The sequence below is a fragment of the Rhinolophus hipposideros genome (assembly GCF_964194185.1).
Source record: "Rhinolophus hipposideros genome assembly, chromosome: 3".
In the NCBI taxonomy this organism is placed as follows: Eukaryota; Metazoa; Chordata; class Mammalia; order Chiroptera; family Rhinolophidae; genus Rhinolophus; species Rhinolophus hipposideros.
The window spans coordinates 29,458,989-29,486,381 of NC_138049.1; the positions used below are offsets into that span (position 1 = coordinate 29,458,989).

At 35.0% G+C, this 27,393-nt stretch overlaps 1 protein-coding gene across 2 annotated transcripts in view; it reads left to right on the forward strand.

The window, feature by feature from the left end:
• Positions 1-26,803, forward strand: part of MED23 (mediator complex subunit 23) — a 40,769-nt gene extending 13,966 nt beyond the window's left edge. For both annotated transcript variants that reach the window (XM_081045231.1, XM_081045232.1), the window contains 19 exons: positions 2,550-2,750; positions 4,272-4,415; positions 6,610-6,755; positions 7,660-7,905; positions 9,418-9,560; positions 10,604-10,778; positions 11,451-11,614; positions 13,712-13,836; positions 14,864-15,066; positions 15,155-15,335; positions 16,088-16,258; positions 16,691-16,907; positions 18,712-18,948; positions 19,937-20,102; positions 21,078-21,150; positions 22,126-22,340; positions 23,067-23,187; positions 23,954-24,085; positions 25,699-26,803. In XM_081045231.1, the coding sequence (XP_080901357.1) occupies positions 2,550-2,750; positions 4,272-4,415; positions 6,610-6,755; positions 7,660-7,905; positions 9,418-9,560; positions 10,604-10,778; positions 11,451-11,614; positions 13,712-13,836; positions 14,864-15,066; positions 15,155-15,335; positions 16,088-16,258; positions 16,691-16,907; positions 18,712-18,948; positions 19,937-20,102; positions 21,078-21,150; positions 22,126-22,340; positions 23,067-23,187; positions 23,954-24,085; positions 25,699-25,866 (3,228 nt within the window). In that variant the 3' untranslated portion in view covers positions 25,867-26,803. The remainder of the gene's footprint in view (positions 1-2,549; positions 2,751-4,271; positions 4,416-6,609; positions 6,756-7,659; positions 7,906-9,417; positions 9,561-10,603; positions 10,779-11,450; positions 11,615-13,711; positions 13,837-14,863; positions 15,067-15,154; positions 15,336-16,087; positions 16,259-16,690; positions 16,908-18,711; positions 18,949-19,936; positions 20,103-21,077; positions 21,151-22,125; positions 22,341-23,066; positions 23,188-23,953; positions 24,086-25,698) is intronic.
• The last annotated feature ends 590 nt before the right edge of the window (positions 26,804-27,393 follow it).

Here is a 27,393-nt window from a genome sequence, read left to right on the forward strand (position 1 = left end):
CTTAATGTCTTATGCCTGATTTTTAGCATTTACTAAAGCTGACAATTTAAAATCAGTTTCCAATACAATTTGAACTATTATGCAGAAATTGAATTGTTACAATATTAAATTTAGATTTTTATTGTTAAAAGAAGTTTTAACTAAATATGCCCATAGATATGATGTAAACTAATTCAACTTATATGCTTATATCTTGAAGACTTACATTTGTAAAAACTTTCAGAAAGCAAGTTGTGTGTAGCTGTAGACATATATCCATTGGCTTACGGAATTACCATAGCCTGGTGATCGATAATTAACCTTTATTCACAGGTCATTTAACTGCTTTGCAAATTTGTATTTGTAAAATTATGTGGTGGGCAGTCTTAATTTTACTGTACTTAACTTTTAGTAATTGAAAAAAGCAAAACTTACTATTCTAAAGTAGTATCACAAATCTTTTTCTTTTCTGGTGTTATTAAAATTGGCAAATAAAGAAACATGCTTCAGCTATTCTTAAACTTGGTTTGAGAAATATCCTTGCTTTTAACCAAAACACCTGGAAAGGACAGAGTTAATCCTGATAGATGTTCTGCCTCCCTCAGACCCAGGGCAGTAGGCACCATAGAGAGTCCTGACTGCTTTAATTCTTAGAAAACTTGTGTGTGATCTTGAGTTGTGATGTGTATTGAAAAATTATTGGCTTTAACTATAAATTTTCTTACTTTGTTAAAACTTCCTGTTTTATTAAAATCTTAATATTTTGGGTTTTCCTTCTTAAATCAGTAACTGTATGACCATCACTACACCCCTAAAGATATGTAGGTAAAAATCCAGTTGTTTTTTGTTTTTTTACACAAATAGCTAATATTAAAAAGGGTAACTAACTCCAAAATGACTCAGATGCTAAAAACCAATTTTATTTAGTTTGCTCTTTTTTCCTGAAGCAGACTGATGAAACAGCATCATAGATGGAGGAATAGATGACAAATTGGTTAGTATCCAAACTAGAAGCGAATTCCATCGTTAATGAAAAATTCCTACTGGAAATCCTGGCTTTACTTCTTTTCACAAATTTTTCTGCCTCTTGTATACTCTGATCTCACTCTAAATTTGTGTTGTCTGACACATTTCTTAGGTTGTTGGTGGTTGGCAGAACTAGTGAATTTCAAGCCCTGTACACAGTAGTTATGCATGCCGATTTAAGAAATAGTTTGTAGTGTTGTCTGTTGCACTTTGCTCTGCTTCATAATGATAATGACATTTGGAGGAAAAGTACTGTAGTCTCAACTGGTGGTGTTAATATTGCTATTTGTAAACCTGTAATGTGGTTGAACTGTGATCATGGCCTTGTGTTTTTGGAAAAAATACGAAACAACCATTGATGCTTACTGTTTTGGATAGATGTTTGTTTTATTTGCATGCTTTAAGAAAGTGCAGCTATACTGGAGCTTTACAAGTTTGGAACTGGCAAAGAGCATGCAAATGAGGGGATGCTATTCATTACGTTTTGTTTTTTTCCAAATTCGTCCCCATTTTGCATTTTTCCCCTAAATTTAAGGAAATCATATCCCTTTTTCATGGCAAAAGAAAATAATATCTAAAGTTTAGAGGGACAGCATCTATAGTAGTAATTGTATTCACTAGAAAGGCATCTAATTGCCTGGCTACTAAGCCATATAACATATTTTATAAAGCAAATATGAAAATGGCTTGAAATATGGCTTAACATATATCTTTTGGTAAAAGTATGTATTTTTAAATCACTTTAAAAAGCATAAATCTTTTTGCCTCTAGAAAGGGAAGTTGCATTTTCATTTTTAGTGTTTAAACTCAGTTCTTTTTCTTGTTTTAGATTTTAAAATAGTGTAATTTAAAATTAAAGCTGCATTATGTTTGGCTTCTAAGAGAGAAGAGTAGAGATTAACTTTGAGATCTTGTTTGTTTGTTTGTTTGTTTATTTATTTATTTATTTTTGTAGAGGAAGTTTCCATTTCAGTACCAGGACCAATACCACACATTGAAAAACAGATATTAAGTAATCTGGCAGCTATTTAGATATACCTCTTTATTTACATAAAGTTAGAGTAAACTTGTGTGATTACTTTAAAATAAATAGATTCATTCACACACTGCATTCTTTGCTCTCCTGTCAATATTTGATTCCTGGAAATACAGTGTTTTCATATTTTGAGTTGGATTGCAAAATGAATACTGCTATCCCCATTTCATATGCCTTTTAAATTATCTGTTTTCAAAGGATAAGTAACAAAATTTATATTGTGCAGTGCCCTTTGTCAAATTGAAACAATGATGTGTGTAGTGAAAGTCAAAAGTTAATGGGATGTCTGTCTTTTGTGAGGCCTGAAAAATATTGTTTTTATGAAACTCACCCTATACAATAATGTAGCATGATGCAGCTTTAATAGACTAAATCTAACCTTAACTTTCTAAATTCAACTTCATTTCATGCTTCTCGGCCTCTTGTTGCAAATAATGCCCATTAACTGGTAACTTATGAAACTAACCAGGAGGCTTTTGGAATACTGTATTTAATCTCTACCCTACAGCACAAGCAGCGTTGCCCTGTGCTGGAGGACCAGCTGGTGGACCTCGTGGTCTATGCCATGGAGCGATCCGAGACTGAGGAGAAGTTTGATGATGGTGGGACAAGCCAACTCCTGTGGCAGCATCTCTCAAGTCAGCTCATTTTCTTTGTGCTTTTCCAGTTTGCAAGTTTTCCACATATGGTCCTTTCTCTTCATCAGAAGGTAAGTACTACAACTTTTGTTAGAGCCACTTCAGCTTTTGATTGGTACGTTTTAGGCTGGTATAGACATCACCTAGTGATTTTAACAGGTGATTGATGTTCTGAGCCCTAATTTCTATTTTGTTCAGTGGTTTTATGGTTTCTTAACTTTTCACTTTCTTGTCATTATCAAAAGTAGATTCAGTTATTCATTGTACATATTTACAGTGTGGGGACCAGGGGATACAAGATGAAAAGGCACTTAGTACTCTCAAGGATCTCCTTACTAGTGGAAAGATATAGATATAAACAATTTGATTTTAATTTAATAGCTTAGATAATGAAGGCATGTTTCCCTGCAGTAGAAATGAAGAATAGTCCCAATTGAAGACATCCGAAGGGCTTTATCAAAGAGATCTTGAAGCTAGGACAAATAGAAATTTGCCAGGAGGAAAAAGATAGGAAAAGTGTTTCCCTATCTTAGCACTAAGATCATCATTTGGAAATGGATAGAAGTGTGTGACAACTGGAAAGAAAAGATAAAGGGGAAAGTGATGGTGAGATGAAGAAGGCAGGCAGGCAAGACCAGACATTGATATGACCGACTTGATGTGGCCATGTGTTTGTTCGAAGGAGTTTAGATTTTCTTTGGGAGGCAAATGAGGAGGGGGATGACATCATCAAGTACAAGTTGAAAAAATTACTGCTAAGTGACCACGTGTAAGAAGATGGTGATGTAGAGATGGAGGAGGCCAAAATGAGAGGCAACGAAATTAGTAAGGGAGCTATTGCAGTGATCTGGGTGAGAGCTGCTGAAAGCCTCAACCAGGACAGAGAGGAGCAGCCAGACACCAGGCATGCTGAGAGGTGAATAGAATTTGGTGATACTCGGTAGCAGAGGGAGTAACAGGAGTCTGGGATCACTCACTGGTTTCTATTTTGGCAGTGAATGGAAAGATAGGACAGTGAGTGCAAAACAGAATACAGTGGAAAAGTAAGTTTATGGGAAGAGTTGATTTTGTCATAAGGTTTTAGACACATCGAATGGGAATAAAATAAGAGTTATCATATTTATAATAACTTGCATGGATTATTTGGGGGAAGTATTTTCATAAGAGTTATTAAAATTCTTTCAACTACTACTTAACCCCAACTTCCACTCCCCACACCACCACCATCACTGATTTCTATTATAATCGGAAACCAGGAAAGGTGTTTTTAATAACCAGTCCTTGAGGATTTAAAATTTTTTTAAAAAATGCTATAATAAAGTATTCCTTGTCTTTTGATGAGATATTTTTGAGTAAGTATCCCATATTAAATTTGATTTTCATACACACATGACTAACTTAATTATGTCCTAAAACTTGTAATGTTTGATATGCATAGTTGTTTTGGGGGTCAGGGAGCAAACATATATATAATATTAAAATAATTTTTAAAACTTTACTTGATGTATATTGAGTTGAGACTAAATAATTAGCAAATGCCAAAGTTAGATGCTAACTAGCTATGTCAATCTATATTTAAACATCTTTTACAGTTAGCAGGGCGAGGACTGATTAAAGGCAGAGATCATCTAATGTGGGTTCTTCTGCAATTCATTTCCGGAAGTATTCAGAAAAATGCACTAGCTGATTTTCTTCCTGTCATGAAGCTCTTTGACCTTCTGTACCCAGAAAAAGAAGTAAGTTTTAGTAAATGGTTAACAATGTGATCAGTGGATTATGTCTAATTTATGTTTAAGGACTTTAGTGTGATTTTGGTGATAAGAGCACTGGATTTGGAAGCTGGAAACCTGAGTTCTTTTCCCAGTTCTGTGACTAACCATGAATGTGGCATGAACGTTAGGTCTCTCGACATTAGTTTACTCATATGTATAATGAAGAAATTAAACTAGATTATTTATGAAGTTTATCTTAAATCACAACTGAACATTTAGTATAACAAACTCTTTTTCTACGTTCTAAGTAGGTTTACAATTTGAACAACAAGCATTATGCTATTTTTATCTATACATATCATTGAATTACCAAATAACATTAGTGTCTGTTAATATCTTTCTTGGTTGTTTGCTAATTGAATATGTCCCCTACTGTGTTTTATTATATAAGGTATTTGAGTAAAATACAGTATATTTTGATGATTGCCATTTTTATAAGAAACATTTCATTATGGAAATTTGTTTTTTCCAGTTTTGAAGCAGGCCATCATTTTTTTAAAATTATATAAGCTTCAGGTGTACAGCATTATAATTCGATATCTGTATGCACTACAACATGATCAACCCCAAAAGTTTAGTTTCTATCCATCGCCATACAGTTTACCCCCTTCACCCCTTCCAATCCTCAACCCCCTTCCCCTCTGATAATTACTGATCTGTTCTCTGTATCTAGAGCTTGTTTTTTGTTTTATGTGGTTTGTTTGGTTTGGGAGGGGAGTTGTTTGCTTCTTAAAATTCCACATGAGTGAAATTATATGGTATTTGTCTTTCTCCTTATGACATTTCATTTAACATACCCTCAGGGTTCATTTACGTTGTCACAAATGGCAAGATTTCATTCTTTTTTGTGGCTGAGTAGTAGTATTTCGTAGTGTGTGTGTGTGTGTGTGTGTGTGTGTGTGTGTGTGTGTGTATCTTTTTCCATTCATCCATCAGTGGACACTTAGGTTGTTTCCCTATCTTTTTTTTTTTTTTTTTAAGATTGTATTGGGGAAGGGGAACAGGACTTTATTGGGGAACAGTGTGTACTTCCAGGACTTTTTTTCCAAGTCAAGTTGTTGTCCTTTCAATCTTAGTTGTGTAGGGTGCCGTTCAGCTTCAAATTGTTGTCCTTTCAGTCTTAGTTGTGGAGGGCGCAGCTCAGCTCCAGGTCCAGTTGCCGTTTTCTAGTTGTAGGGGGCGCAGCCCACCATCCCTTGAGGGAGTTGAACCGGCAACTTTGTGGTTGAGAGCCCACTGGCCCATGTGGGAATCAAACCAGCAGCCTTCGGAATTAGGAACATGGAGCTCCAACCGCCTAAGCCACCAGGCCGGCCCTGTTTCCCTATCTTGACTATTGTAAATACTGCTGCAGTCAACATAGGGGTGCATATATCTTTTCAGTTAGTGTTTTTGTATTCTTCTGGGTATTTTGTAAATACCCAGAAATGGAATAGCTGGATCATATGGTAGTTCTATTTTTAATTTTTTTGAGAAACCTCCACACTGTTTTCCATAGTGGCTGCACCAATTTATAATCCCACCAGCAGTATACGAGGGTTCCCATGTTCTGTCCAACACTTATTATTTCTTGTCTTTTTGATAATAGCTATTCTAACAAGTATGAGGTGATACCTCATTGTGGTTTTGGTTTGCATTTCCCTAGATTTTTAAATACCCAAAAAGAGTAGAATGAATAGAAAAATAAAATCCCTTGCACCAATCACCAAGAAATAGTCTTGTATCATTTTTCTTCCTCATCTCTTTTGTTAATGTTGAACAATTTTAAAGTGATCTTAATTTTTATGTTCTTGAAAAGCATACATATGACTTTTAGAAATTATCTGCTTTTAGTATATTTGTCACATTCAGAAAGATTTCATAATGATGTGTTTAATTATTAAAGAATAAAAAATTTTAAATGATTGTGAGGACTCTGTGGCAGTAGGAAAAGCTTGACTAAGCACCTGTGAATTTCTGTTAATTTCTTGGTACATCAAAACAATCTTGTAAGTTTCAATATTTTATAGCTACTAGATTTTCTGATTTGTATTATTGAATAGCCAAAGAACAATTGGAGCTAAATTAACACAGATATTTTAAAAAGAACTATATCAAAAATAGACTACTAAAATATATATAATTAGTTAAGTCCTCACTTTCTTATATTATTTTCCAGTATATCCCAGTTCCTGATATTAACAAACCTCAGTCAACTCATGCCTTTGCAATGACTTGCATTTGGATTCATCTTAATAGAAAAGCCCAAAATGACAACTCTAAGCTACAGATTCCAATACCTCATTCCCTAAAGCTTCACCATGAGTAAGTAATTGTAGCTTGACAGTTAATATTTTTATTTTATAAATAGTGGATTTTAGACTAATATTGTTCTCAGTATTTGTGTAAAGAATAGAAATCTCCCCACACCCATTGGAAGTAAGGGTGACGAATGTGAATGTCATACCAAGACAAACTGACCAATAACTGCATCAGAAAGCAATTGAAGATTAATTAATCCTATTTATATGCATTTTTTTGATTTTCAGGTCTAATTTTTTCTTTTGCATGTTTTACCTTAAAGTTCTTAATTTCCAAACATATGTGAATATGTTTCAAAAATTTCTTGGGATTTGAGCATAATCTGACTGAGATGTTTTTCACTCCCTGTGCTGCTAGGATTAATTGAGCTGATCTGGCTGGCATGCTGCCTCACTTCATTCCCTAAGCTCTGATTACTCAGGGATGCCCTTTTTAGATAGGTCTGGGCTTCAGTGAAGGGTGTTAGGAATAGCTGAACCTCCCACCCAGAACTTCTGAAAAGGATTGCCAAATCTCTTCACAGCAGACTGTAGGATAGTCATGTAGCTTTCATTTTATGAAAATGAAAAGCACCATAGCTATCTTTTCATAGTGGCGTCTATAATGAAGGCATAGAAATTAGTAGAAACCTAGTTCATGAATTTTTGAGTTATTTCTTCACTTCTGAATTTTAGTGCTGTATATGTAGTACCTACTTACAAATACCTATTTATTGTTAACTTATAATTATCTAAATTCTTTCTGAAATGCTATTTAAACTTTTTATGTGTTTCTACTCTACATTTTGGGCAGAAACCATAAAGCCTACAGGAATAAAGATAGTAAATAGTTGCATGGTATTAATTTTTTTAAATGCAAGTTAAATATTATTTGCATTTTTTCTGATTAATGGGACTTGAAATTTTAGGTTCCTACAGCAGAGTCTTAGAAATAAGAGTTTACAAATGAATGACTATAAGATTGCCCTGCTGTGTAATGCATACTCAACAAATTCAGAATGCTTTACGTTACCCATGGGAGCTCTCGTAGAAACTATTTATGGAAATGGAATTATGAGGATACCTCTTCCTGGAACGAGCTGTTTGGCTTCAGGATCTATTACTCCCTTACCAATGAACCTCCTGGATTCACTGACAGTTCATGCCAAAATGAGGTACGTTCTGTTCATTCGGTCCTGTGTCATGGAATTGATGTCAGTATAGTATAGACTTGCTTTCATGATTATGTTTGTGTGTTTTATGGTCAGGTTCATGTTTTAAGAATAATTAGTTTTTTATTACAAAACGATCATTGTTATTATAGGATTTCTAGAATATACAAATAATGCCCCCCCCCAAAAAAAACAACAGTTGTTATAATCTCTCCATGAGATGTGTAAAAAAATTTTGTGTATATTCTGAGTCTTTTATTGTATGTATAAGTATATACATTTATGGATTTTTTAACACAAAATAGGCTTACTGCAATACTATTTTAAAACTTTTTTTGTCCCCATAATAATTGATCAAGCACCTTTTTAGGTCTAGTGTTCTTCAAAAATATCTGTTGCAACAAAGAAGTCTTGTGATGCTACATATGATTATTTTGCCAGTTCCACATTGTTGGACATTGAGGTTATTTAAAATGTCTTAGTTTATAAAGAGGGCTTTCATAAAGACTGTCTTTATGGCTGCCTGCATCTATCCATTATTACATTCTCATTAAATAATTTGCTGGAAGTGGAATTGCTGAGTCCAGTGATATAAAAATTGTAATGCCTTAACTGTATTAATTACAAATAAGGGCACTTTTAGAATTGCCATTATGGTTTCTGAAAGACAGAAACATTCTGTTGGATGTGATTCTAGAACCTCATGTGCCACTAAAACCAAGCTGATAATGTAAATGAGGGACACCTAGGGCTGAATGGGAGAGCCAGATGTTAGTGTATGTGGAAGCATGTGGGTGGAGGGGCCTGAGGCAGACTGGAGCATACAGGACTCCCCTCATAGTGCTGCCACTTTAGCTAACTTCTGTAATGCAGGAACGCAGACCAGTATGGCTAGCTCTTTTCGATTTTTTGAGAGGGGCTAGAAATTCAAATCTTTATTTCTAGTCTTTCAGCTCTTAGGTATTGGCTCAAACTTCAAACACTATAGGTCAAAGAATTCATCTGTGGGCCTCCAGGCAGGTCTTCAGTTCTAGAAAAACCATGCTGTTCCAAATGGTAAACACTGTGATCAAACTACACGTGCTTTAGTCAAAGCATGTGTGGCAGAGTTGAGGAAAGCTCTGTTAAAACCTAACATTTGGGTCTTAGCAGTGTTTTATTAAGTAATTCTGTTAGAAAAGTTAAATTTCTCAAATGGTTCTAGTTACGTATTTAAAAAAGAAAAACAGACTGAATCCATTCAAGCATGTTCTTATGAGTTATACCCAAATTCTTCTTTTCTGTGAGTAGAGGGATCCTGATACACACTGAAAGCACCATGGAAACCAGAATTAGTCTCGGGCTGTACCATGCATCACTACCAAGTGTCCTGCACAGCTTGAATGATTAAAATGGAACTGAATCATTTCATATATTTAAGTTCAGATTTATACTAAGTTCCCTATAAGTAGAATAACCCCTGTGTTTATGTCCAAAATGTGGATTTTTATTTTCTTTCCTTTTGTTTCTCCCTAGCCTTATCCACAGCATTGCTACGAGAGTGATAAAACTTGCTCATGCAAAGTCCAGTGTGGCCTTGGCTCCAGCCCTAGTGGAAACTTACAGTCGTTTATTGGTCTATATGGAAATAGAGTCTTTGGGCATCAAAGGATTTATCAGTAAGCCAAGATTGTCTAGTGTTTATAACCATTATTAATCCATACATTAATTCAGCAGGTACTCTTCTAGGTGCTGGCATACAACAGTATACGGAAGTCACTGTCATCATAGAGATTACCTGCTAATGAGAGAGACAGACAATAAATAAATAAATGAAATTGGAAAATGTCAGGTGATAAGTCTTATAGAGAAAAATAAAGTAAAAAATAGGCATAGGAGGTATGCAGGTCCGGGGAGTTACATTTTTAAGTAAAGTGATGGTAGGAAAAAGGCATTATGCTAGTTGCTTGGGATACAGTGTGTAGGACAGACATGGTCACTATCCTTTTGTGCAAATCACAGTCCCATTTGCCTCTCTTGCTGGTTTGCTAGGGGCAGCAATGAGTACTCAGTGAAGAGCAGTATGGAAGGAGTTTCCCTGCAATGCAGAAGACAGTTTATAATGTGTTAGTTATTACACAGTTCTAAATAGTAGATTCTTTCCAATACAGAAGTGTTTTTCTGATTCGTGGTAATTCTAACTTTTCACCAGTAGAGTATAATTTTAATTTTAACCGTAGTTACTCTTCTTATCATATAATTGAGAGTTGAATAAAACTTTCTTGGGAGGGAGGAAGGAATAAGATCAGGTGTGATACAATTTGTGTATTAAAAAGTGATCCTCATGTTTCAAAAGATTGGGAACATTCACTTTATAAAATTAATTTGAAAGATAACTGAGACTTGAGGAAGGCTAGAATTTTATTTTCCGTATCTTTTATTTTTCTAGATGAACTTGAGTAATCAGTGGTCAAATGCCAGAGGGAAAAAAAACTTGGTGTCATAATTATGATCTGAATTTTTTTCCTTCCATTTAAAGTAGAAATTATGGAGAAAATTTGGAAAATATGTGTACCTATGTATGCATCTGTGTGTGTGTGTGTGTGTGTGTGTGTTCACAATCAAATTTTTATGTACATTTTACTCAGTGTGACTTTTTTTCAGATATCTTTTAGTGCACAGCTTTTACTGATTGTTGTCTTAAATTATCTTATTCCTCAAGGTCAACTTTTGCCAACTGTTTTCAAGTCTCATGCCTGGGGAATTTTACACACACTTCTGGAGATGTTCAGCTACCGAATGCACCACATTCAGCCTCATTACAGGGTTCAGCTCCTGAGTCATCTTCATACATTGGCTGCAGTTGCACAAACAAACCAGAACCAGCTTCATCTCTGGTAAGCTTGTTGAAGGTTGTCTTTCTTTAAGACTTATTAGAAGCTTTGTTGGAGATGAGGAATGGAATCCTTTACCTTATAATACTTTTATTCATTTGTCATGAAACTCCTCTTCTTCTGGAGCATTTTATTTCCAGTATAGAATGAATAGAGTCCAGCTTTTTAAACAAACATTTATTAAGATAGTTGAGTCCTTGCCTTGGGATCTTTGGGCGGATAATAAGTATTTCCAAGATTTTTGACGTTTTGTCCTAATTCAACCCTTTAGGATACTGGATTTAAATATACTTCCGATTACTGTTAAAGTATCATGTCATTTTAATTGTGCTCTAAGTGAACATATATTTCAGATAAAAATAAATGTAATTTTTGAAATGCTGTATATCCAGGTGAAATTTTTCAGTCCTATGGGCCACAGGCTATCTTTTTCAAATGTTCAAAATTGTCAGGTGGTATTCGCTATAATATTTGGCACCTCAGGTTTCAAAAACAAATTAAGCAAAGCTCATCTCACACGAAAGAGGAGTTTGGTTTTTTTAATCAAAGAAGGGAAATAACAGTTTGCCTGTTTTTCCACTGTAATTAACCTAGAATTAGATTTAATTCTATAATTCTGAAATTTTATGTGCAAGTTAACTTTTTCATGTTTCTTTTTGTTCTGTCACCTTTCAGTGTTGAGAGCACTGCACTCAGACTTATAACAGCATTAGGTAGCTCGGAGGTACAGCCACAGTTTACACGCTTCCTCAGCGATCCCAAAACAGTGCTGTCTGCAGAATCTGAAGAACTGAACCGAGCCTTGATACTGACTTTAGCTAGAGCAACGCACGTAACAGGTACAGTGACGGTCCACCACCGCCACCAAAAACAGATGAATTATAGTGGCATGCTGGCTCCCTACTGATTATGAAGGGGATAACGTACTGAAAAGCTACTTTTCATTTATTCAAGAAAAAACAATTGTGTTGATGTCTTCACCATTTCAGTCTTTAATGAAGGTTCTTCTGTGTACTATCATTTTACCCAGGTTGAGTTTTCAGCCATCTTGCATCATTTTTCAGTAGTGGTTTTTGAGTTTTTTAGTCTCAAAACCACTTTACACTATTAAAAATATAATTGAAATTCCCACAGATTTTGTTTACATGTATCATATCTATTAATATTTACTTAATTAGATATTAAAATAGCAGTTTTAAATATGTATTTGATTCATTTAAAAACAACAAAATAAACTTTTTAGATGTTAACATAAATAGCATTTTTATGAAAAATAGACCCTGTATTCTCCAAAACAAAACTTTAATCAGAAGAGATGCCATTGTTTTATTTTTTGCATCTCTCTTTAATGTCTGATGTAAAGGAAGACCACTGGTTTCTCATATTTGCTTCTACATTTCATTTATTGCAATACTAAGTATAAGTAAATGAAGAAATAAGATAGGAAAGGGGAGGAGTATTTTAATACCCTTTTCAGTTAATTGTGAGTATTCTTCGATGGCACACAAAATTGGACAAGTTTCTTAAATGTTGCAATGTGGAATCCAAAATCCCATCAGTGAACATGTTGCACTCTGTTACATTATAATCTGGATCTATTCTGTCCATTTTTTTATCCATGCGTATTTTGTAACTTTATGAATTGGTTTTTGGAAAACATTGGTTCAATGAGTTATGTAGATCTTGTAAATGTTGACATATTTCATTATACGGTGTCATAAAATTATATTTGTTACTATCACTATAAATTTAATTAGAAAAGTGTTCAAGTTTTGGAAAGCTATCGGACTCATGGTAATGGATACAAGTTTCCTAAAATTCTGATTTTTCACTTGAATGGTTACATATTATGATTGGTAAAAGATGCAGTCATTTGTTTTCCTTGAAGTGACAGGCTACCTTTGTAAATTTTGCAATAAAATGTCTCCTTAATGCCCATGTCTGAATAACTATAGTTTTTTGTCACTTGGTCTTTCAAGTAAAATTGGAATTCCCTGAAAAAAAAGAGCTAATATAATGGAATAATTAATTGACAAATACTTTTCCTCAAGATGCCCTTCATACTTTGATGTATAGCTGGAACACTTAATGCATACTTCCATTTTATCACACAGGATACTGAAAATAGGTGTGCGTAAGGGCTGAAATGTAATCCTGTTTTTACTACTTCATTAAGGATATTAAGTGGAATTGGCACTTTTTTTCACTGAGGTCATATAGTGGTGAAAATTACAATGGCTATCAGTGTGGTTTGGTCCCACTGATTTGTTCTGAGGGCCAGCACTTTTACCCATCATTGCCTTTGCACCATCAGTGCACATGTCAACATAGTAAAAAAGCCAGTGATATCTTAGTATTATTTTAATAGCTTTGACTTTATCAAATCCTTGAAAGGATATTGGGGACCACAGAGTCTACAGCCCACTCTTTGAGAACTGCTGTGTTAAAGAAATAGTTACTGAATTTAGCAACCTTAAATACATTTGTGTAAAATACCTTATTTTACATAAATAAAACGCTTTGATTTAGATTGTTACACTTGTAGTCTATAGCTATTTTAACCACCAGAAAAGATATCTACTTTCTTAATTCTATTCCCTTTGCTCAAAAGAATGCTAATACCTCATCATCAGAGTGAACTAAATGAGTAATCATGGTTGGCCTGTTCAGCTGATGTATCATTTGGTGCTCTGTAAAAAAGAAAAGATTCCAGATGTCTTTTGTCTTCTTTTACTAATTGTGTTCATATTTACCAATTTGGTAATTCATATCATTCTAATTTAGGTCCTAAGCTAAATACTACTATTTAAGCAGTAAATTACACTGCAGTGAAATTCTCTGAGTGTACATAATTGTTGTGACTTTTTCTGTGATCTCTTTATGAATTGTGGATATAATCATTTATATTTGGATTACATCTGTTTGTTTCTGTTTAGATTTTTTTACAGGCTCTGATTCAATTCAGGGAACTTGGTGTAAAGACATACTGCAGACCATCATGAGTTTTACTCCTCATAACTGGGCTTCCCACACTCTGAGTTGTTTTCCAGGCCCACTACAGGTAATTTGGTCTTGAATTACGTATTGAATATATATGAAATCATTCTTCCCATTTACAATGTTATTCTAGGGAGTTAGTTTTGGTGACATCCAAAGAAAATTAGCTTTTATTTTAAAAAATTTGTTATTCCAAATTCTTGAGTTGTTTCTTGTCCTAGTCTAAGACTAGATATGTTTCTAAAATTTTTTTAACCGTAATTATTACGGTTTCATCTTATTAGTTAACACTTTTAGAATCTTGTAGGAATTAACACATTACCTGAAAAATTCTTTCTCATAGAAGTGAAATGGGGAGAAATACAATTGAATGGAGCTTCACAGAATACACATATGGTACACGAGTGGATTAAAAAAAACATCACATAGAGAAAAACTATCAACTTGGCCTTTAAACTGTGGAGAAAGGAAAACCTCACTATCTTCAACTTTGCGGAGAAAATTTTAGACATGATAAACATCTGTTTTCTATAACTTCTAACTAATAGGGCTAGACCAGTAGTCCCCAAACTTACCAGAATCTCCTGGAGGGCTTGTTTAGACACAGATTGCTGGGCCCCAGCTGCAGAGCTTCTGATTTAGTAGGACTGGGTTGGGGCCCAAGAATTTGCATTTCTTACAGGGTCCAGGTGATGCTGAAACTGATGATCTGGGGACCACACTCTGAGAACTATTGGGCTAGAATAATAGATTTTCCTTACAGAGATACTGAAATATGTAACCAAAGGGCACATACACTTTCTTTTCTTTTTTTTTTTCAAAGGTGAGCAGAAGTATCAACAGATGATTGAAGAAGCTTTGAATTCAGGCTTGCTTGGAATTTCTGTTTGGGAGATCGAGGAGAGGAAGCTTAGCAATAATCTAGTTAAGCCTGCATATTTTCCCAGTATAGAAATTCGGGCTTTGATTACTAACTTGCTTGAGGTCACCAAGAGTTTGTTCGTGTCAGAGTCAAGCCTAGAGCTCATTTCTTTATAGCCGGCACTCTTTTTACTACAACCATTGAAATAGACTTTTGATCCTCCTTTTAGGCATTCTTCAAACAAAATAATGTACCTCAAGAAAGTCGTTTTAATCTGAAAAAAAACGTGGAGGAGGAGTATAGGAAGTGGAAGTCAATGACCGATGAAAACGCCATCATTACCCACTTTTCTGTGCAAGGCTCTCCTCTCTTTCTTTGTCTTCTCTGGAAAATGCTCTTGGAAACAGATCATATTAATCAGATTGGCTACAGGTAAGCCAGAAACCTAGATCTGCATTCCATTTGGCAAACTGTTACACCATACAGCAGTATAATTTATTTTTTACGGTCTGCTTTCCAGAGTGTTAGAAAGAATTGGAGCCAGGGCCTTGGTAGCCCATGTGAGAACATTTGCAGATTTCCTGGTGTATGAGTTCTCTACATCAGCTGGGGGTCAGCAACTCAATAAATGCATTGAAATTCTTAATGACATGGTATGGAAGTACAACATTGTTACATTGGACAGATTAATTCTCTGCCTGGTAAGAATATGCTTACTCAAGACTAAGTGTTTAAGCTATCTTATTCTCTTTTGGATCAAAGCATGTATGACTGATGGATCTTGTACTGATCTACTCTATATTGCTTCTAAGGATTTAAAAAAATTATACTTTAATCAAGCATTGCTATCACTTCCCTGAGAAACTAGAGATTTCCCAATTTTTTTTTCTTTCAATTTTTTTATTCCTTCATTCAGTCACTATGTATTGGATATGTTCTATGCACAAAGGTATAGAATAAATAAGACAGACATGGTCCTGGCCTTGTGATGCTCTGAAGTACAAGCAGTTAGACCCTGAGTTGATTCTCAAAGTCTCCCACTAGAGGCAGGAAGTAGTAGTCAGTGCATTTCTTTGCAGAGTGCTGATAACCATACTCAGTGTTTCTCATAGCCACCGGTATTCCTCAAATGGTTTTTTCTTCTGACTTTTATATCTATTTCAGGCAAAATTTTAAGAAAAGACATTGTCCTGCTGGACAATACTACATTTTTTTTTTAATACTATTATGATATTTGGGGTGGCTTAGTTGATTAAGATTAACCTCATAGCTGTGGAGGATATAAAGATGGTTATAATCTACTAGGGGGGAAGATATAAATCTATAATTCAATAAAATAAAAAGATAAAATAGAGATATAGTAAGATCTTACTGTATTCAGAGTTAGAGTATCAGTGGCAGAGCCATACTTCTGTTGGGCATTTTCATATAATTTTTCTGTTGTTCTCCAAAGGCCATGCGTAGTCATGAAGGAAATGAAGCCCAGGTTTGTTACTTCATAATTCAGTTGCTGTTACTCAAACCAAATGATTTTAGAAACCGAGTAAGTGACTTTGTTAAGGAAAATTCCCCGGAGCACTGGCTACAGAACGACTGGCACACCAAGCACATGAATTATCACAAGGTACCAATTCAAATTAGTGCTTCAGTTAATCCTTTTTAAACCATACTTAGGTGTTTGGCTAACTGACTTGGCTGTTTTCGCTGTAGTTCTACTGTTTTCTTTCTGGTCTGTATAGAAGCAAGTTAGCTTTCTAAACTTCCTTAAGGTTCTAGAGTATCTCTAAAGTTAAGAATAAATTAAAACTGCAGTTTTAGTAGACATGGGTCCTTACAATACAAAATGAAAAGAGTTATTATAAATCCTTGTGTACGTAATCTCTGGTGTATCTTTGGGATAAGAAATTTTTGTCAAGTAAAGGACTTTGGCTTTCATTGCTTTGTAGGAACAAAGTTGGTTTCATATTCTTTTAAAAAACGGCAAGTTTACTTAGCTCTTTTTTAAAGAGCATAAAAACAGATGCGCTAAACATTTATAATTTCCTCACTTCCACAGAAGTACCCAGAGAAGCTGTATTTTGAGGGCCTGGCGGAGCAGGTCGATCCTCCTGTACAGATCCAGTCCCCCTATCTGCCCATCTATTTTGGAAATGTGTGTCTCCGATTCCTGCCAGTATTTGATATAGTAATCCACCGATTTTTAGAGTTGCTTCCAGTATCCAAATCGCTGGAGACTCTACTAGATCACCTAGGAGGCTTATATAAATTTCATGGTGAGTTTTTTCAAGTTTTAATTCCATCTAATAGCTCTATAAAAAAACAAACAAACTAGGCTTGGCATGACTATATGGGTGATAATGATTCTTAAGGTTTCATTTTAATTTCTTTTAATAAAAGTGTTTTGAAGGTACGTGCTATGTGATGATACCATTAAGTATAAAATAGACAATATAAAAATGTGAATAGATAATCATAGTAAATGTATTAAATAGCAAAAAAACAGTGATATGCAAGAGATGACTTATTTTACATGATGTGTGATTAATTGCCAAGTGAGTATAAAAGGAGAAATGTATGTGCTCACAACAGACTTATGTTACTGTGAACTAATTGGATCTTGGCAGGCTTCTTGTGTAGGATTTGAACTGTGATGTATGTGATTTGTACAAACAGAAAGGAGAAGAGAACTTAGTAGGCAGAAGGAATCCTTTGGAAAAATCATGAAGGTATTAAAAACAAAACATTTTGAAAATAATCACCCCATTGGGCTAACTTGAAAATTCGTATATTGTACCTGACAGTAGATCACCTTAAATGCCAGACTGAGAAGTTTTGACTTTATAACCTGCAGATAATCAAGAATGAACTAGAAGTTATTGAGTAAGGTCATCGCCTGGAAGGCATAAATGGAAAGCATTTATTTTAGATAAATCCAGTTACACTGGAAATGAGAAAGACGAGACAGATAGTTAAGGAAGAAGTAGGACTTGGTTGGCTGGTATGAGGAGAACATCAGAAGAAAGAAATCAAAGACAACTCTAAAGTTTTAAGCCTGGTACTGGAGAATGGTGGAGCCAGTGACCGAAGCGTGGAAGTTCCAGAGAAGCCACTATGGACACAAAGTGTGTTTATCTGGGGGGCAGCTCTCTTTATCCTTGATCTAAGATGTCTTCCTCCAGTGCAGAAGTCTGAATTGTGTTTTAATACTACAGAGTGAAGTTCAAGTGAGCATTTCTTTAAAAACAGTTTTCATTTGGATTATGTACATGATACAGAAAGGTATGCAGTGAAAAGTAGTCCGTCCCATCCCTGTCGTCCCAACTAGCAGATTTCTTTCTCTATGGACAACCACTATTGCCGGTTTCATATGTATTCTTCCTTAGATACTCTGTTTGGTTCCCCCCCCCCCACAAATAATATGTAATATACACATTGTTCTGCACCTGGCCTTTTCTACCTTTATAATATATTAGGGTTGAGTATTTTATATCAGTACTTAAAAAACTGCCTCATACATGTCATAATTTAATTAACCAGTCCCCTGTTTTTGACCATTTAGGCCCGCGGGCCAACTGCGGCCCATGATCCATTGTTAATTGACCCGCAGCAAATTCCAAAAATATATTTAGTTTACTTAAATAAACCAGGTGAGGCAATATGTACTTCACCTCGAGTGAGTGGCCCAGCTGTTTGTGTATTTTACCACATATGGCCCTTGGTGAAAACCATTGAAAAAAGTTTGGACACCCCTGATTTAGGCTATTCTAACCTTTTGCTGGTATAAACATAGCTGTGGCGGCATTCTTTGCACATGTGTCATTTTTGCAGGATAAATTTCCAGAAGTGAAATAGCTACCTCAGAGTGTAATGAACATCCTTAAATACAACCCGTATATGTTATTGGAAGCCTTCTGTCTTGTCCTAAAATTAAAATATTCATTGTCTGCAATTGATAATTTGTGAAATAGTTTCATAATCTTCTGAACTGGTTTTGGTAATCTTAAAAACAGAGGGTAAGTTTTTCACGGTTGTCAGTAACCAGATAAACATTGTGGTGATCTGTTTTCTTCTTCGCAGATCGTCCAGTGACTTATTTGTATAATACTCTGCACTATTATGAAATGCATCTGAGAGAGCGTGCATATCTCAAACGAAAACTTGTCCATGCGATCATTGGCTCGCTCAAGGATAATCGACCACAGGGCTGGTGTCTAAGTGACACTTACCTGAAGTGCGCTATGAATGCACTGGAAGAAAATCCTTGGGTCCCCGATGACTCCTACTATTGCAGATTGATTGGCAGACTGGTAGATAATATCCTTTTTATTATGGTTTTCCAGATTCTTCAGAAATAACTGTGTGTTCATTTGTGAGAACATAGACTATTTTGTCTTTCCAAGGTGGTATTTTTACATATTCCAAAACTTCATGTTTCATAAAGATCTTTTTTTTTTTATTTTTTTTAAGATCATTTTTACTTTTACTTCTATAAAGGTTTTGAAATTTTCAATTAGCAGTATCATGCCAGATAGGCAGAAATTCACTCCATTAAAATTTATACTTAAAAACAGACCTTCTAAGATTCGTTTCAAAGGCAACAATCCTATTTCTAACTAAAAGTACTATGTATTATAGTACATGCATCTGTTTACTACTGGAGAACACAGAATTTTATAGCTTTAAATCCTTGAATTAAAAAAAATATTAATAGATAATAATAAAACTTATTTTCTCTTTTTCAGTGAAAAAACTGCCATATTGGTATTTTTATGTCTTCATTTTGATTTAATGTATTAAGTTATCAGTACACTATAATTAATATGTGTATATACCATGCCATTATTAATTAGATAGAGCAATTTTACATCAATAGGCATGATTTATTTTCCTACACAAATGAATTAATTTCCTGAAGTAAAAGAATTACTTATAAAGCAATTTTCTTGTTAAATGCCCGATAACTATTAAAATAAATTGATTGATGAAGCCTAGGAATACCTTGACTACATGTATAGCTATCATGTCATTTATAAGAGCTACTCTCTATAAGACCAACCATTTATATCTTATGGTAGATTACACGGTTGCTGTCAATACATTTTAGTCATGTCAAACTTACTTGTACTTAGTTTGTTTTATTTGCCTCTTAATGTCTCTGATAAATCACTTCTTGGGGTTTCATAATCAGATAAATTGATCTGATGAAATGTTTACATGTGAAACATTTTGAAAACTGTAAAGCACTATACAAATGTGAGCCATGAATCTCAGAATAACCAGTTATTGCTTTAATCGTCTGTACCGATGGCTGGCAAATCTCCTGGTCCTTTCCCAAACTGTGACTGGAGATTCAATGAGTTTCCCAACCCGGCTGCCCACGCGCTGCATGTTACTTGCGTGGAGCTCATGGCCTTGACTGTTTCAGGCAAAGAAGTTGGAAATGCTCTTCTAAATGTCGTCCTGAAAAGGTGTGTATCCCTGTTGCATTGCAGAAAGATTCATTGTTTATTTGTAAAGAGAATATTTTATTTGGAGCTGTTAGACAAACCTTTTTCCCAAGGCTGATGCACATTGGATAGTAACTATCTTTTGGTTCTCGATCTTGTTCTGGTGATGTTGGTGTCATGGAATGAGCCCTGGACAGGGTCAGAAACCTGAGTTTGTTTCCACTTCTTTCCCTCCCCTTCTTCCGCTCCCTGCCCCCCATTCCGGTTCAAGCCGTTGTTTCTCAGTCTAGTTGTGTAGGACACAGCTCCCTGGTCCATGCTGGTATTATGAGCCTTGCGCTCCCCAGTAGTTGGTCGCTGGTGGGCCGCAGCTCACAGCAGCTCTCACCCATACACAATGGCTCCCAGCCAATCACGCTGGCTGCTGGCCACTCACGGGGGAACACGGTAGCCTGCCGAGGCAGCACTCAGTAGCCCACATCAACCTCTGGCTTCTCCTGGCAGCCCAGCTCCAGGGAGGGTTGTTGTTCACAGTCTTAGCTATAGAGGGCTCAGCTCACTGGCCCATGTGGGAGCAAAGCGCTCCAACCACCTGAGCCACTGGGCCAGCCCTCCACTTCAGTTCTTCTATTATTAGCTGTTTGACATTTAATTTAAGAATAATGTTAACTTCTCACTATAGGAAGTCTTTCAAGATTCCTTCCTTAAAGACCGTCATGAAGGAGGATATAATGATTAGATAAGAAACATAAATAAGTGGAAATAGTCTTTCAGCCTATTTGTTAAAGAAAACAACCAAAAAACAAACAAACAAAACCCTTATTTTGTTTTTGTGTACATATATTAAATTTTTACGTAATGAAAAGCTATTGTAGTTTTATTGGAGTAGGTCAATTGTCAGCCTCTGAATTATGTATGTTCTCAAAATAAGATCCATTTTCAACCATATAAAATGTTTTCATAATTTACCATTTTTATTATTTTTCCCTCTTGTAGTCAGCCTTTAGTGCCAAGAGAGAATATCACAGCATGGATGAATGCAATTGGATTGATCATCACTGCCCTACCAGTGAGTTAAGTTGTGATTTGTATGTAGTAATGGAATGCAGCTACAAGAATGACAGGACATCATGCAGTTAATGAAATCTTTCATATTTTTTAACTTTTCATGTTACTGCTTCAAAATCTATACTGACTGTTGTTTTTTTTTTTTTTTTTGCCTTCTACATTACATCTAATTAAATCTACCTGACTTTTGTGTCCCTATATCCATTGGTCCCACTTTACCCATCCACCCTTAGTTTTTACATTAAAATTTGATCTACTTTCAACCGCTTAACATGTTATGTATCTATAGCCTTTGCTCTTGCAAATAATGCTTGTTGAGACATGCTTCAGGTATTTGTGATATGTTAGAGATTAAGACATTATGCCGGAACCCTTCTTCTTTCTGTCAGCATCTCTGAAGCTTACTCATTCCTTGCCAGCTTAGGCCTGCTTCTTCAGTGAACTCTTCCCCGACTTCTACACTCATGTGATATCTCCCCTCCATGACTTCTACATGTGTCTAGTCAGCAGTACACAGTTGTCTGTTGTGGTATCTTTGAATGTCAGTAATATTATCTGACCCTGTGCTCTCCAGACTTTTCTGATTATGCACCTCTATGAATCACTTTTTTCTTACACACCTCTGAAATATATTTGTTTCTGAATTACATATGTGTACCAGTATTGTCAGTATAGTAAATATTGTTAAGCTAGATTTATTGTATAGCAAATATCAGGAGCTAAATGAACAGCACAGACGTGTATAGAGCCCTCTAACTCACAGGCACTTCTCCCAGGTTGTTACTGACTTATACTGAAGCCACCCGTTTTGATTTTGAAATTTCCATTATTCAGAGAAAGAAGCTGGATAAGTAGAAAACATTAAAGAATGAGAAAGTGCTATTATTTTAAGCTTGTGAGTGTGATATTGGATATGGGGTGGAACACTAGACTAGATAAGGGATATTTTTCATCAGGCTTTCCTTTGGTTTTAAAGGAGCCATATTGGATTGTCCTTCATGATCAAATTGTGAGCGTTATCAGCAGTCCCAGCCTGACGTCTGAAACAGAGTGGGTTGGCTATCCATTCCGCCTCTTTGATTTCACTGCTTGTCATCAGTCCTACTCCGAGATGAGCTGTAGCTATACATTAGCTCTAGCACACGCTGTGTGGCACCATTCTAGCATCGGGCAACTTTCTCTCATTCCCAAGTAGGTATTATGATTTCTTAAAGAAATTTGACTTTTTTCGTTTTTTTGTTTTATTTTTTTAAATATCTTTTACACATGAGGTATATATCTCATTCAGTGGAACAACTTGCAAAGTAAGAGTTAAGTAGAACTTCTAGATAATCAGAAAGCCTCTTTTTTCAGAATTGTTTGAAAAAAATTAATTTGTGTATGTAAGTAATAATCTAGTATTTTGTTTTCTATTACATTTTAAGGAAACTTAGTCAAATTTATGCTTTTTCCAGAATATAGTCCAAAAGTTGCCTTTTGAACTGAGTAACTGATATTAACCTATTTTCTGATTATTTATCTTGACTATAAAATTGGTATTAATTAGATTCAGATTTCTTGAGAATGTCATTTTTTTCTCTTTATTTCACATAATTTACCTCTGTCATTCAGTAATTTTGCTTTTAAGAATGGCTTTAAATCTAAATTTATTTCAACAATCAAATGAAAAGAACAAGCGAGAGATGTGAGATGAATTATTAGGTTGGTGGAAAAGTAATTGTGGTTTTTGCAATTATTTTTAACCTGTTAAACTGCAGTTACTTTTGCACCAACCTGATAGAAATGTTCCAAAAATTAAAAGGAATTTTTTAAAAAAATTATTACAAGTTTTGCAAATACTTAGATAGACTGTGTTAACAAAATTCAAACAATTCACCTGATTTTAAGTCACAAGAAATTTTTATCTTCAAATTTTAGGTTTCTCACTGAAGTACTTCTTCCTATAGTGAAGACTGAATTCCAGTTGCTATATGTGTACCATCTTGTGGGTCCATTTTTACAAAGATTTCAGCAAGAGAGAACTCGATGTATGATAGAGGTAAAATATAATTTGGATTTTCTGTGACCAAATTAAGTTCTAAAAGATCTATTTAGGTTTCTTTCCCAGTGTTTTTCAAACTGCATATCATAACCATTAGTAAAGAAGTCAGTTTAGAGAATTTAGCGTGCCCATTAGTAGAGAAGAGTGATTTTAGAGAATTTAGCGTGCCGGTGAACTCGTATACCTATAATGAGTTTGGTGTGGGATGTGTTGAGTTGGAAATGCAGGGGGAAAACCCATCATCAAGTTGAGAAGACAGTTAAGGATGGAAAGATGTATTTGAAAACCTACACTATAGTACAGAGGAATTAATTAAGATCATGGTAATGGATGAAGTCAATCACCTATAACAAAAGTGCAGAGAAAAGAAAATGATCCAGGAATAGAATCTTAAAGTATGAGCCATCAAATAGAACGAAGAAGTACAATCTAAAGGATCCCTGAGATTGCAGTTATTCCGGAAATTGAGAGATAGTTTCTAGAAAGGGGATTGTGCACCTTTTAATTTTAAGAAAAATTACTAAGTTATAAGGAGAAATTGCATTTAAGCCCTATTGGGGCGTTTTGTATCACTATTGATTCGATTATTAAATGCAGGCCATGTCATAGCTCCCAAGTGCACAGAGATTTGTATCATCAGTGATGTTCTTCAACAAACATGGTATTCCTCTGTGCTAGTACTGGGATGGAGTCCAACTGCATCATGCCGAACTATTGAACCATTTCTGACTATTTGAGTAATTTTATATTATTTGTTAAATAGATTGGTGTGGCATTTTATGACATGTTGCTGAATGTAGACAAGGGCAGTCCCCATTTAAATTACATGGATCCCATCTGTGACTTCCTGTATCATATGAAGTATATGTTTACTGGTGACAGCGTAAAAGAGCAGGTAAGTTAACTTTAATTATTTTTCTAATAATATTTAGTTTGGAAAACTTGCACATACGGTGATAAGACTTTTTTGCTTGGATGTGTGTTTTTGTTAACTTTCTTTTAAAGAGAAAGGGTTGATATTAGACCTTTTTAGGCTATATGAACGTGCTATTCTGGATATAGTGTTAAAGTTAAATACATGTTATAATTTCTCATACTTTCCTCCCTTGATATTTGCAATAGGACATCTGAAAAAGACCTAAGGGAGTTAGTTAATTAACACTCATCTCATTAGGCAGAAACAGTATGGTATGGCTACTGAAAAGACCAGACAGGTGTGTCATAAGTAAAGGAGGTCCTACTCTTCCCCACAGTGATTAGGGTGCACTGGACAAATTGGACAAATTTGTCCATTGGACAAATTGCAGCATGACAAGAAGCCTGAAGCAGGAGGGTCCAGCGAATAATTTCATAAGGGTATTTGCAGGAACTAGAGATGCTTGACTTGAATTTTGAAAGTTCTAGGGACTGTTCATGTCCTCCCTATTTGGAGAGTTGTCGTTTGGAATAGGTATTAGATTTGTTCTGTGTCACTTCAAAGGGCGTGTAAACTCGGGTGAAGTTAAAGGGAGGCACATTCTGACTCAACATGTGAAAAACCACCTCCTAGTAGAGCTGTCTGAGAGTGGAAAGTCATAACTGAATTTCCCATCTGGGAAGCAGTCTCAGCTATTAAGAAGGGTGGAGGTAGGGCACATAGATGAAGTTAAATGACTTCCCCTTTGTACTTTATTTCTTTCTATAATGGGAAAGGGAGGTAAACTGACATGTAAATATATGAATCCTCATCTCCTGTATTCATTCCTTGGAGCTGGGGAAACGGGGAGGGTGCTGAGTCCTTTATGCCTCAGCCTGATTGTCAAGGAGAGTTGACTGGGAACCAATCCAGACATCTCCATTATATTTGGGCCTAAGACACTTTCACACAAGGGAATCCAGGAAGGAAAAATTGTTAATGGGCTGATCTTTCCCAGCAAGGTCAAAGGGCATTTGAGTAAAGCTAAGAAAGCTGTGAAACTGCTTGATGTATTATATATTTCTTTACAGTATTTTAAGTAAGAGTAGATCTGATATTATTTAGTTTGAATTCCAAGTATAAATCAAGACCAAAAAAAAATTAGCTTTGTAGATGAATGTTAGTCATACATTATTCAAAGAACTTCAAAATATAATCATGCTTCATGCTTCTGTGAAGATGACATTTTAAAAGGGTGATCACTTGTTGCATGTGTAAAATTTCCAGTGTAAATAAACTATACTAGCTTTTGGCAGTATGATGACTCAGTAGCTAGGTAAGTGGGTGTGCTTTTGTAAGTATATGCATATATAGATAGATAATGTACATACACATGTACATCGCTATAATGTGTGTGAGGGAGCACACGTTTTTTTCTCATGTGAGAGAAATAATTATATCTACTTTTGTTAAAGCACAAAACATGTAGAGAACCTTCTCATCCACTCCACTTCCTAGTTTATTGTCTCAGGATATGTGTAAATTACTTCTTTAAAAGGTGGCAAATTGTAATTCTCTTGTTAAAATATTTTTAATGTGTTTTCATTTCTTAGGTAGAGAAGATTATTTGTAATTTAAAACCAGCTTTAAAACTTCGGCTTCGATTCATCACACACATCAGCAAGATGGAACCAGCTACAGTGCCTCCACAAGCCATAAATAGTGGGTCTCCAGCTCCTCAGTCTAATCAGGTGCCAGTGTCTTTACCAGGGACTCAGTGAAGTCAGGGTGTGCTGTGGTGAAGATGGAAATACATCTGTCTTTGAAACTGGACTCAGATCTCTTAAATCTGAACACGATTATGCTACATAGTGATGTAGTAGAAGCGGTGAAGTTCAGATTGTTTTATTTTGATTCAAATGGTGAATCTGTTGACACCTTGTAACTCCTATCTCCCTATATATACTTATGTCTCTAAGAGATCAAGTAAGCTACATGTTTTTCATAACCATAACAGTTTATTAGAGCTGCCTAGGAGCATGGAGGTGTCTATGATCAAATGACTTATTAGTTACTTTCAGTCATTCCTGTTCTAGCCATTGGTTTTGTTTTTATTTTTTATTGTTAATGACTTATTCAGTCTTCAAATACACTATTAAAGGCATCACACATGAAAAATAGTTACTACAAATCTTTTTATACATAAAGCTCTTTTGATGTATCTTTAGGATAAGAGATTTTTGTCAATAAAGAATGTAGATTTCATTGCATTGCAGGAGCAAATGGTTTCATATTCTTTGTAAATGGCTTAAAATTTTTATTGTAGATTTCCAAGTAAAGGAGCTAATGTTCCTATCGAGGTAGATTGGCAAGTTTCTCCCTTTGCTGTAGATTTGAATTTAGTGTATGAAAAGAGTTGGAAGTTATGTAAGTAAATAACATAGCTAGAAATGCATAAACTTAATAAAGTCATACGTAAATGGCAATTCTCCAATCTGTTTTTAAAAATAAATTGCTTTTCCAGGTTTACACTCAGTTGGCAGCTGATATAATTCTTTGAACTTTTATAATCTTAAAATGTTTATTTATTTTTTAAATGCAGTGTACATTTTGGTTCTTTAGAGTTTATTGGATATTGACAGACAATATTAATTTTGGGGGGAAATGGCATTATTATTGTAAGACTTGAAAAATAATTAGTAAAATCTGTTGAATGAATATACTCTCTATTGGTTACTCAATTTGAGTGAATGTCTGCTGTGTTCTAGGCAGTGTGTTGGCTGGGTAGTAACAGAATGTGGCTGCTTCCATGGGTTGTATAGTACAGTCAGTAACTGGCATTGACCTAGAAATTAGGAGTAGCTTGTTTTTTTTAAGAAAGAATTAGTGAAGTTTATAGCCAACTATACTTCAAATTTTTATTTCCAAATACATTCTTCCTCGATGTTTATCTTTGTTGTGGATTATATTATTATAATCTCTGATTCTTTATTTGCCATGCAAGTCCAGCCTAAAATTTATATAATGGTATAAGTAATTTTTCTAGGCTATTGTGAAAATTCTTCAGAAATTTGACGCTAGAAATGAATTCAAGTATTACTGTTAGTCTCAATACAGTCTTGCTACTTCAAGGAATATATTGCTCTGAGATCGTAGAATGGGAATAATTGTGACACTGCTACTATACAAATAGAAAAACGGAAGTGAAAATTAGTATCACTTTCTCAAGGACATATACATTCCAATAAATTTATTGAAAGTTCAATTTTTTCCTATCTAGCTTAAAATGGGAATATGATTTTCCCCAA